Genomic DNA, 12,234 nt, shown 5'->3' with positions numbered 1-12,234 from the left:
GTGGAACCGCTGATAGTTTCGAACTGCTGACCTTGTACAGAAGCAAAAACAGCAGATTAGTTTGCTCACAGGAAAACTAGATAACAGCCACAGGGTCAGTGAGACCGCCTGAGTTCGAATAACAAGACCATAATTCAGTTATCATGGTGCAAGAGTCCTTGGAGGCACGTGGTTACTTTGACTACGCTAAAGAATGTCTGGGGTTCGTAATCACACAGTAAACACCCTCTGTGAGGCTTGTTTCTGCCCTATCTGCTTCAAGGCCAGGGAAGTTTTGCTGGTTTTAGAGATTCTGAGTTTTCTCAAGGAGCTCTATTGTTTCAGCCTACTCTTACTACTGGTGAGGCGCTGTGAGCTAATGCGTCAGACTGCAAAGTCGTTTGAAATACAAGGTTGGTGGTTCAGGCTCACCAGCTGCTCCTTGGAAACCCTATACAGGGTCGCTATGGGTTGGAATCGACGGCACTTAACAACAGCTCTTAGTAACCGTATGCACAACAGAACGGAACACTGCCCAGTCCTAGGCCGGCCTCACAATCACTGCCGTTGCTGCTGAGCTAATCTAGCTCGTTGGGGGCCGGGAGGGTCTTCCTCTTTTTCGTGGACCCTCGGCTTTACCAAGTATGATGTCCTTCTCCAGTGACTGGTCCCTCCTGATACTAAGTCCGAAGTATGAGAAGAAAGGCCTGACGAGCGACTTCAGAAAACTCGGCCACTCAAAACCCTGTGGAGCGCAGTCCTACTTTGAGAGTTTCTACATGAGGAGCCCTAAATTGGAATCAGTCCCTTGGTAGCTGCTTTTACTGGTTGAAGAGGAGGGGGAAGAATTCTCCTAAAAGTTAGCTCATGCTTACTTCCTCCTCTTCTCCCCCCACCTACACACACATTTTCAGTACTGTCCTCCTTCGAGGGGACAGCTGTTGTAAGAAGGAGGCTGTGTGTGTTTCATGTTACAGGAAGCGGTGACATTCAAGGACGTGGCTGTGGTCTTCAGTGAGGAGGAGCTGGGACTGCTGGACTCCGCCCAGAGGACACTGTACCGAGACGTGATGCTGGAGACCTTCCAGAACCTGGTTTCTTTGGGTGAGGACGGGCGCCTTAGGTCCCTGGCATCGGGTTCCTTAGCCAGGGGACTGTTGACATTTTGGGCCAGGTAACTCTGTATTATGGAGCCCTGGTGTGGCTCTGTGGGTTCATGCATTGGACTGCAAAGTCATTTGAACTTGAAGATTGGTGGTTCAGGCTCACCAGCGGCTCCTCGGAAACCCTATACAGGGTTGCTATGGGTCAGAACCGACTTGACCGTACTTAACTACAACAGCTCTGTATTGGAGTCCTGGTGTGGTGTTGTAGGGTAAACACTGGACCGCAAGGTTGGTTTGAACCATAAGGTCAGTTGTTCAAATCCATCAGCCACTTCTTTGGAGCCCTATACAGGGTCGCAATGCACCAGAGCTGACTGGGATGCATGTAACAACAAGTTCTATTTCCGGGGGCTTACCTGTGCGTTGTAGGAGACCAGCAGCATCCCTGGAACCCTCACATCATTTCACGTTTTCTGATCCCTTTGGAGCAGAAAGATAAGACGTGTGGTCTTTTTTCCCAGGTCAGCATTTGTCTTTTTGAATGAACTGTAAATGAACAATTGGGTGTGGCTGGTCTTAGGTCCTTATTCCATATGTCCCTCAAACTGCTGAGCTGTGGCGTTTTTTAAACAAGTTTCATCAACCCTTTTATAGTAAGGTAGAATAGAGAAGTAATATCCAAGCTCCTTAGCTAGGACAGCATGCAGTATAGCAATCGTGATGAAAGAAAAAAAAAAAAACTTAGCTTGCCTCAGGTCTTTTAAGTCTTTCGTTTCAGTCATTTACATATATATTTTGTGTGTGTACTGGGTATGTGCGTACTGGCTCATGACGTTAAATACATTCCCTACAACCAGTCACAGTAGAAAATGTTTAGAAAATCATTTTGCGGAGAGGAGCCTTATATCATAAGATTGGAACCAAAAATTTTTCAGTCCTCATTGCCATTGATGTTTTTATTTAACCACATCTCCTTGTCTGTTCCCAGGACATCAGCCCTTCAAGCCAGATGTGATCTCACAACTGGAGAGAGAGGAGATGCTTTGGATGAAGGGGCTTCAGACCGGAAGAGGCCGGTGTTCAGGTGAGAACTGTGGCTGGGAGTCCTTGGAGGGAACGGCCTGCTGTTCTGTGTTTATTCTGGAGAGTCTCTTCCACACGGTAACGTGTGAGACCTCGCGCCACATGGTGTCACTTCTCTGCTTCAAACCCTCCACTGGTTTCCCATTTCACTGGTGTAAAATCCTGCCGGGCCCTATAGCGTTGGCTCACTCAACCTCACTGATTGTTTGCTGCCTAGTCATGCTGCTGGCTAACCAGGTCTCAATCCAGGTTAACAGGAGTCTCCTGAATGTGGTTGGACTTAGCTTACAACCTTATAGCTGTTTTTTCCCCCACTTCCTTCTTATTGGTGACCAACGTGGTCAGCAGCAAGACCACATGCCTGCTCGTTTATTCCACTTGAGTTTCTGTCTTGGAAGGGGGTTTGCCTTGAGGGGACCTGACCTTGTGCCTTGATGGTTCCCAGGGGAACAACTTGCTTGTTCTTGTCGTAGTCAATTGGACTGCTGTTAATTGTTTTTGATTTTCCCTGCTGGTCTTTCTTTCAAGTAGCTTCTGTTCTTCTAGCTGCTCCAGGCTGGTCTGCTTGTCCTTTCAAGTGGAAATTTCCCACCTCAGAAGATTCGGAATGGGGATCAGGATTCCACCTAGGGTCTTGTGCAATGCAAAGGCTCTGCAGGAAGCCTCCTTCACTGGGCAAGTTCTAGCCCCATTTTAGGAATTCCAGTCAGTTATAGGCCGAAAACGAAGTCCATCAGTCTTGCTGTGTAAACTTCACCCACATTTGGTACCTCCTTACCCATTTCTATATATTAAAAAAAGGAATACTTCCTCTCTTCCCACTCCACCCCCACTGTTCCTGGTAACCACAAATGAACATTAGTTTTTGTCTATTTACCTGTTGCATGTCATTTCATAAATTGGGAATGTAAATTTAAATTTGCCTGTTTGTGACTGGCTTGTAGGACAGATAATCTGAATAGCCCTGTATCTATCAGAGAAAGAAAATCTAAAGCAAAAAATCTCTCTACAAAGATGAACTCCAGGTTCATCCACATTATGTTTTGGGAACTCATTTTTCTTTTTGAATTTGTTGTATTAAGGAGCCCCAGTGGCACATTGGGTTAAGTTGGTGGGCTGCTAACCACAAGGTTGGCGGGGTTCTAACCCACCAGCTGCTCCTTGGGAGAAAGATGAGGCTGTCTGCTCCTGTAAAGCTGTAGAGTCTCGACAACCCAAAGGAGCTGCGCTGCTCTGTCCTCTCAGATTGCTGTAAGCTGGAATCGCCTGATTGATGCGGGTTTGGTTGTATGTCTGTCCTACATGTAGCTTATCCATTCATCTGTTGATAGGCATTGAGGTCATTTCCATCTTTTGCCTATTGTGAGTGTATTGCATTGAACATTGGCGTACAAGTATCTGCGGAGTCTCTGCTCGCAGGTCTCTGGGATACATACCTACGAGTGGAATTGCTGGGTCATGTGGTAGTTCCAGAGTCCTGGTGTGGCGCTGTAAGGATAAGCACTCGACCATAAAGTTGGTTTGAATCTCAAGGTTGACAGTTCAAATTCACCAGCCGCTCCTCAGAAACTGTGGGTCGGAACTGACTCGACAACACTCAGCAACATCAACATGGTTATTCTAGGTGCTCTGGTGGCACAGTGCTTGCCTGCTAACCAAAAGGTTTACCGCCTTAGAAACCCTACTGGGCAATGCCGCTGTCCCACAGGGTCGCTGTGAGTAGGAGCCCACCCAGTTGCTGGTAGGATTTGGGTTTATGGTCGTAGTTCTAATGGTAGGTTTTTGAGGACCTGCCACACTGTATCCCACAATGGCTGCACAGTTTGCATTTCTACCAGCAATGGATAAGGGGTCCACCTTCTCACATCCTTGCCAACATTCCTTATTGTCCGTGGTTCTTTTTTTAATAGCCCTCCTAGTTGAAGTAATATCTTTCTTTTCGATGTCAGGATACATCTGCTGTCTTCATCAAATGAGTTGGGAAATGTTCAGTCTTCTTGACTTTTATGAAAGCCTTGGTCTAGCATTGGTATTCTCTCTTTCTTATATGCTTGGTAGAATTCATAATCAAAGACTTCTAGGCTTGGAATTTTCTTTGTAGGAAGATTTTTTACTTTAGATATTCTTTCTCTGATAGATACAGGGCTATTCAGATGATCTGTCCTCTTGGATAAACATTGATAGTCTGACTCTTTCAAGGAATTTGTTTCTTTCATATGAATTGTTAAGCCTAATAGTGGAAGTTCATATTTCATTAACTGTCTAGTATCTGCAGCATCTGGAGTGATGTCATCACTCGTGTTCTTGGCTGTTTATCTTTTCTCATCCTGCTAACCAGAGGATTTCCAGTCTTACTGTTCTCTTTAAAGAACCATCTTTAGCTTCAGTTAATTTCTGTCGGATTTTTTTGTTGCTATTTCATTGATTTCTGCTCAGATATTCATTTCTTTTGCTCATTTTGAGGAATTCAGTTTGCACCCATTTTTCTAGTTTCTTTTGAGACCCTACTCTATAAAATTTATCCTTTAGTACTACATTAGTGGTATCTCAAGTGCTGATAGGTTGGTTTTCATTTCCATTCTATTAAAAATGCTTTTATTTGTCCTTTAATCCACAGTTTACTTGTTGTTAAATGCCATGCAGTTGGTAGTTCCACGTTTTAGCAACCCAGTATAGAATTTCCAAGGAACAGCTGGTGGGTTTGAACCGCTGACCTTTCAGTTAGCAGTCCAATGCTTCTCCAGCACACCACCAGGACGCCCCAGTTTACTTACTGTTTAGTGCTGTCGAGTCAGTTCCAAGGAGCAGCTGGTGGGTTTGAACCACAGACCTTGGGGTTAGCAGTCCAGTGCTTATCTTACAATGCCATTCCAGGATCGGTTTACTTAGAAAGTATGTTATTTACCTGACTGAGGATTTTCTAGAGCTTTGATTTGTGATGGAATTCAACTGTGCTCAAAGAATATACCTTGTGTGACTTTAATCCTTTAACATTTATTGAGACTTACTTGTTTTATGGCCCAAAATCTGGTCTTTCTTGGTGAAGGTTCCATGTGTACTTGTAAAAAGTGTTTTCTATTGTGTTGGATATGATGTTTTCAAATAAGCACACTGAGTTAGATTTAACAAAACAATGAAAATGTAATTAAATTTCGTTGGAAAACATAATGCTATTGTTTTTAAATTAAACTGTAGCTTTTACGTTGTTGTTAAGTGCCCTCAAGTCTATTCCAATTCTTAGTGGCCGGTGTAGAGTGTCTGAGGCTGTAGATCTCTGTGGGAACAGAAAGTCTCATGTTTCTTCCATGGAGCAGCTGGTGGGATTGAACCGCCAACCTTGTGATTTGCAGTCCAGTGCTTTTCTTATCGAGCCACTGAGCTCCCCCTAGTTAACATAACCAAATTAATCTCACCTAGTCATCATCTGCTCCTTGGAAACCCTATACAGGGTTGCTATGGGTCAGAATAGACTTGACGGCACTTAACAACAACAAATATTTTGGAGTCCTGGTGTGGCGCTGTGGGTTAATGCGACAGACTGCAAATCTGTTTGAACTGCAAGCTTGGCAGTTCAAGCTCACCAGCTGCTGCTCGGAAACCCCATATAGGGTCGCTATGGTTCGGAACCGACTCGACAGCACTTGACAACAACAACAACAACAACAATTCATCATATTTAAATAGACTGTGTAAGGGAGACTTCAAAAAGTGCATGGAAAAATCCCACTATCTTTTTAAGTTTTTATTGTGAGTTGAGTGCAAGTTTACAGGGCAGATCATCAGTTTTACATTCAATGAATCCTATACTTTATTTCATTACAATGATTATAATCCCCTCCCTGTACCATCAGTTAACAGTATTTCTCTCTATTCATTTTAACTCTTTTTTTTTTTAAAACACTCAGGTATATATAATAATTTAAAGCACCAAAGGGCACATTCTGCAAGCCTGTCTCCTGGCTGCCAGCACTCAGTCCCTCTCTTTCCATGAGTCTAGAGTCCTCAGCTGCTCCCTCTCTCCATGTCCCCATCTCTGCCTCCATCTCTGGTGTCACTGCTTCTCTGGATAAGGTCCCACATTCCGCCTGTGCTCTTCTCCCCTGATGGTCCTAGGGTCGTCTGTTTCAGGTCTGTAGGATTAACTACTCACCAGTGTTTGTTACAAAACTTCTGCCTTTACAGTTGTGACAGTTGCAATTAGTCATGATGCCATTATCTTTTCATTTCCATTTTTCTATGAACTTTTTGAAACCTCCCCTTATTCCCTAAAATAGCACTGAAAACAAAATTTGTACGTGAGCGAAAGTCTGGAATCATCGATACACTTAGCACAGAACGAAACACTGGCCAGTCCCGCGCCCTCCTCACAGTTATTAATTGCTTTTGAGCCCATTGTCGCTACCTTTTCTTCACTGACCATCCACTTTACCAAGCACGATGTCCTTCTCCAGGGATTGGGCCCCCCTGACAACATGTCTGAAGGAGGAGAGTCAAAGTCTCACCATCTTTACAGTACAAAGAAGGAATCCTGGTGACCCAGTGGTTAGGAATTTGGATGCTAACCAAAAGATGAACAGTTTGAACCTACCAGTTGCTCCACTGGAGAAAGATGAGGCAGTCTGCTGCTGTGGAGATGACAACCTTGGAAAGTCAGTGGGTCATTTCTATGTCCTGTAGCGTGGCTGTGGGTCAGAATCCACATCCCAGCAGAGGGTATGATACAAAAAGCAAACTAGGACAGAGACTAAAGAAATGGAGAAGGGCAGGGAATGAAGGTGGCAATTTAAGAAATGGTAATAAAGGTAGGAGGAATAAAAATACGTACAGTGAAAGTGGTAAGATTATTACTGAAAACATAGGACATAAACTTACATCCTATGATAACAGGCCAAAAATGTATGCATTTCCCAGAAGCCATTTCAAAAGAGGCACATGAGCAGCGGTGTCATTTACCGTAATATTAAAATATCAAACACGTGCCCAGCTTATATATATGAACCCCAGTTCAAAATAAGCTCTCCTAGTACTGCACCCTGAAAAACTATTGCCTAGCAATCCTTACAGGAGGAGCTCTGGTAGCGTAATGGTTACGAATTGGGCTGCTAACCCCAGGGTCAGCAGTTTGAAACTACCAGCTGTTCTATAAGAGAAAGATGAGGATTTCTGCTCCCGTAAAGATTTACAGCCTTGGAAACCCGGTACAGGGTCACTATGAGTCTGAACCGACTCCACGGCACATAACAACAACAAAACCAAGTCTTATAAAAGAGCCAAGTGCAACATTCTTCTCCTCCATCCCTAAAGTAAACACCGTAATGAGTTTCAAAGTTGTATCACTTTTAATGTTCTTCAATACAAGCAAAGCATGGTTCCATAAAACCAGTTATTAAGAGTAATTAATTATATGGTTCAGGTACACTGCAGTACTTCATTAATTTGATTTCCCGTAAACTTTTTATGGTGTAGCATGGAAGGATAAGTGCTGGACCACAAAGTCTGTTTCAGCTGTTAGGTGGCGGTTCAAACCCACCAGCCATTCCTTGGAAACCCTATAATGGGGAATCAGAACAGAAGTGCTGGCACTTAACAACAACAACAAACTTTTTTTAAAAACTTTTATAGGTATGAGTAACAGTTCAAAGTCATAATTTAAGATGAATCTGCTGTATGGCTATTAATGTTGTTTGCTAAGAACAGGTCTACATATTTTATTCCAAACAGTAAGTACGTACACTAGGTGGTGGTTGTGGTTGATACACGAGGGGGCTTCAAGAAGTTCATGAAAAAATGGACTGGAATGAAAAATATGCTCGCCTACGAGGTAAAACCATCTAAGCCTATGACTCAATATTTTTCCTTCCTGCTGATAACCAGGTAACATGATGAAAAGCATTAAGGCGTCACCGTTCCCACAGTGTTTCCTGACTATTCTGTACGCCATTGAAAGAACATGTGCTTAAAGCTCGGAACCCAGAAACTTCCGTTTTATGCCTATAGATGGAGAGAAACCAAAGAGCGCCCACCATAATGGTCTATAGATACGCTGAGATTCCCTTCAGGAGTTAAAGACTCATATGGGGGCATGTCTGTAAAGTTTTGAAATACCTAAACAGAGCTTGCACATGTCCTCAATTTTTTATTCTCTTTACCTTTTTAGGAGGCAGGAATCAAAATGAGATGGAGACTCTTCGAGAAGCAGGATTAAGGTGCCTCTCATTGGGAGAGCTTTCATGCTGGCGAATCAGGGGACAGATGAGCAAATTCACTCGAAGTCAAGTCTCCATGATGGATACTCAAGGGACGAATGCCCAGCCCCCCAGGCAGCTTGAGTCTCCCTCCCAAGGGAGGCTGGGAGCTGCTGAAGGTGTCTGCTACATAGTGAGTCTTTCAGGGGCTGATACAAGTGTCAAAGATGAAGACTCTCCGGCTGAGAGAATTCAGAATTCTTGGAGTAAAATATATCTGAGTGAGACCCGGAATTACCAAGGAAGTTGTAAGCACCCTCAGATGAAAACCAAATTATGTGTGTTTGCTCCATGCGTTGACATTTTCAATCGCATTTCCCACCATCGTGACCCTAGAGTGTTCCAAAGAACTAAGGCTTATGGAGACAATAATTATGGCAAAGACGTCTTAAAGCTATCATCTCTTACCCCGCGCAGTACAGTTCTCACAGGACAGAAGACTTACCAGTGTAATGAACATGAAGATGCCTTCAGTGACCGCTCCAGCCTTGAACTTCATCAGCAGGAACACTTGGGAAAGAAATCCCCTTCATGTAGTACACTTGGAAAGCGTAGATATGGCTCAGGAATTCCAAATCAACAAAGTGTTAAGAACAAAGGGAAAAAACGCTATTGGTGTCATGAGTGTGGTAAGGGTTTCAGTCAGAGCTCAAACCTGCAAACTCATCAGAGAGTGCACACTGGAGAGAAGCCTTATACGTGCCACGAGTGTGGGAAGAGCTTCAATCAGAGCTCCCACCTTTACGCCCATCTTCCCATTCATACAGGAGAGAAACCTTACACATGTGAGAGTTGTGGGAAAGGCTTCAGCCGGAGCACAGACCTTAACATTCACTGCAGAGTCCACACTGGAGAGAAGCCTTACAAATGTGTGGTGTGTGAGAAAGGCTTCACTCAGAGATCCCATCTCCAAGCCCATCAACGAATTCACACTGGAGAGAAACCATATAAATGTGGGGATTGTGGGAAACGCTTCAGCTGTAGCTCCAATCTACACACCCATCAGAGAGTCCACACTGAAGAGAAACCATACAAGTGTGATGAATGCGGTAAGTGCTTTAGTCTCAGCTTTAATCTTCATAGTCACCAGCGGGTCCACACGGGAGAGAAGCCCTATAAATGTGAAGAGTGTGGCAAGGGTTTCAGTTCGGCCTCAAGTTTCCAGAGCCATCAGCGAGTCCACACCGGAGAGAAGCCATTTCGATGCAATGTGTGTGGGAAAGGCTTCAGTCAGAGTTCCTATTTTCAAGCCCATCAGCGAGTCCACACTGGCGAAAAGCCATACAAATGTGAGGTGTGTGGGAAGCGCTTCAATTGGAGCTTAAACCTTCACAATCATCAAAGAGTCCACACAGGAGAGAAACCCTATAAGTGTGAGGAATGTGGGAAGGGTTTCAGCCAGGCCTCAAACCTCCAAGCTCATCAGAGCGTCCACACTGGGGAGAAACCATTCAAGTGTGATGCATGTCAGAAACGATTCAGCCAAGCCTCACATCTTCAAGCCCATCAGCGAGTCCATACCGGAGAGAAACCGTATAAATGTGATACCTGTGGTAAGGCCTTCAGCCAGAGATCCAATCTTCAGGTCCATCAGATAATCCACACTGGAGAGAAGCCATTTAAGTGCGAGGCGTGTGGGAAAGAGTTCAGTTGGAGTGCGGGTCTCAGTGCTCATCAGAGAGTGCACACAGGAGAGAAACCATATACATGTCAGCAGTGTGGGAAGGGCTTCAGTCAGGCCTCACACTTCCACACACATCGGAGGGTCCACACTGGAGAGAAGCCATACATATGTGACGTCTGTTGTAAGGGTTTCAGTCAGAGATCACACCTTGTATACCACCAGCGAGTCCACACTGGAGGAACTCTATAGAAACGTGTGAGGGGTGATGACCGCCTTCCGTCAGAGATCACATCTTCATCTCCACTGGAGAGTCCATGCTGATGATGGGGGAAAGTAATTCCTTGAGAACTTAGAAGCTTCAACAAAGCATCTTCCTAAGAGAGAAGCTCTGAATTGTATTTTTATGACTCAGTTGGAAGATGAATCCTTCGTAAACATCCAATTCCACAAGGAAGAGAGAACTTATTTTTTCTATACATGTGGTCAGTGCTTGCAGCCCCCATTTAGGGAGAACAGTTTTCACCACTCGATCTCCACTACCTGGTGTGACCCTGTGGGTTAATGAGCTGGACTGCAAGGTCGGTTTGAATGGCAAGATTGGCGGTTCAAACTCACCAGCCGCTCCTCGGAAACCGTATACAGGGTCGTCGCTGTGAGTTGGGACCAACTCAGCGGCGCTTAAGAATAACAAAATCGACTGTCTCCACTACGTAGAACATATAGTGCCTGGGTACCCAACAAATGATCGAATCACATGGAGGAAAGACCTTACAATTAAGACAAACACTAAAATTGTTAGTCCGTTCCCTGCCCTAAATTCATATTAAGCTATACTCAAAAGGTATCCTGCAAGTATCGTTAGCATTAATTCCAAGAAGTAAACATTAATACAAAAGTCCTGTAATACAGCTACCCACGATAATACAGATTTGGATGGAAGACTTGCAGGTGACTTCATTCCGTTTCAGTTCTTTGTTGTCAGCTGTGTACACTATAATTTTTAATATCAATAGTTTGTATATTATAGACCTTTTTTTTTTTTTTAACTACTTACTAGTAGTATATTGAAACTTACACAATTGAATTTTTGGACTCTTAACTGAGGAAGGGTTTTCTTACAACTCTTTGAAGTAGTTATTTAATGACTGAAAGTTTCTTAGTAAACTTGAATTGATAAAAATTATTTTCTTGTAATTATTTTCTCCTCTGGCTTAGGTGAAGTTGCCTTCTGTGCTCTCTCTCTTGTCCACCCAGACTTCCTAAGCCAGAGACTTGGGAAGATTACAAGGACAGTCCTGGCGTGGCACCGTAGGATAAAAACTGGAACACAAGGTCAGTGGTTCAAACCCACCAGCCACTCCTCAAAAACCCTATATAGGGTCTCTATGAGTCAGAACTGACTCGATGGCACGTAACAATTTTGTCACATGCTTCATCCCTACTGCCACCTCTCTCCCAATCAAAAAAAGGAGAAATCTTGAATTTTGTTAAAACATAATCAACTGTAAGGTCATTTCCACAGCATTTGGTGATGAACATTCTGTGACACATCAGAATAACCTCTGACATGGTAATCCTTGCATTAGAAGCCTTATGCAAGACAGTCTAGCAAAAGTGAGGCAGACTCTTGAGAAGACAAAGGGAGAGCTATCCTAGTACCATCTAAAAAGCATCGCTAAAAGATGTGGTTACATACAGAGGTCATGTGGTCTTAAGTGCTGTCATGTCAGTTCCAACTCAGAGCCACCCTGTATAGGGTTTCCAAGGCTGTATATCTTTTGGGGAGCAGAAAGCCTCATCTTTATCCCACAGAGTGGCCGGAGGGCTTGAACCAGGGATCTGTCGTGGTTTGCAGTCCACTGCTGATCATAGATAGTTGTTGTTGTTATGTGCCGTGGAATCGTATATAGTAAGGTAGTCATAAAATGACTGGCTTATACTAATTCACCTGCTGATTAAAGGAGCACTTAATGTAACCAGTTTAACACTAAACAATTCTTCATTTGGGTTACAAATTTGGATTCTTTGGTATTTGAACAGTAACACTTCAACAAGGGAAAAAAAGGCTGAATGGCTTTCTTTAGAAAGGTAGAAACAGAAATCTTAATGAGAACTGGAGTTTCCATTTCGGTCTGCAGTCACCCTATTAAGTTATACTGCTGTTGTTAGGTGCTGTGGGGTCGGTTCTGACTCATAG

At 43.8% G+C, this 12,234-nt stretch overlaps 1 protein-coding gene across 1 annotated transcript in view; it reads left to right on the top strand.

Moving 5' to 3' along the window:
• The window catches only part of ZNF235 (zinc finger protein 235), a 13,081-nt gene extending 2,795 nt beyond the window's left edge, over nt 1-10,286 (top strand). Inside the window, exons 2-5 of the mRNA XM_006871491.1 lie at nt 957-1,083; nt 2,074-2,169; nt 8,326-9,623; nt 9,792-10,286. Coding sequence (XP_006871553.1) covers nt 957-1,083; nt 2,074-2,169; nt 8,326-9,623; nt 9,792-10,286 — 2,016 coding nt within the window. The remainder of the gene's footprint in view (nt 1-956; nt 1,084-2,073; nt 2,170-8,325; nt 9,624-9,791) is intronic.
• Nucleotides 10,287-12,234: the final 1,948 nt, after the last annotated feature.

Source organism: Chrysochloris asiatica, unplaced genomic scaffold, assembly GCF_000296735.1.
Source record: "Chrysochloris asiatica unplaced genomic scaffold, ChrAsi1.0 scaffold00168, whole genome shotgun sequence".
In the NCBI taxonomy this organism is placed as follows: Eukaryota; Metazoa; Chordata; class Mammalia; order Afrosoricida; family Chrysochloridae; genus Chrysochloris; species Chrysochloris asiatica.
This window is presented reverse-complemented; position numbering and strand designations above follow the sequence as displayed.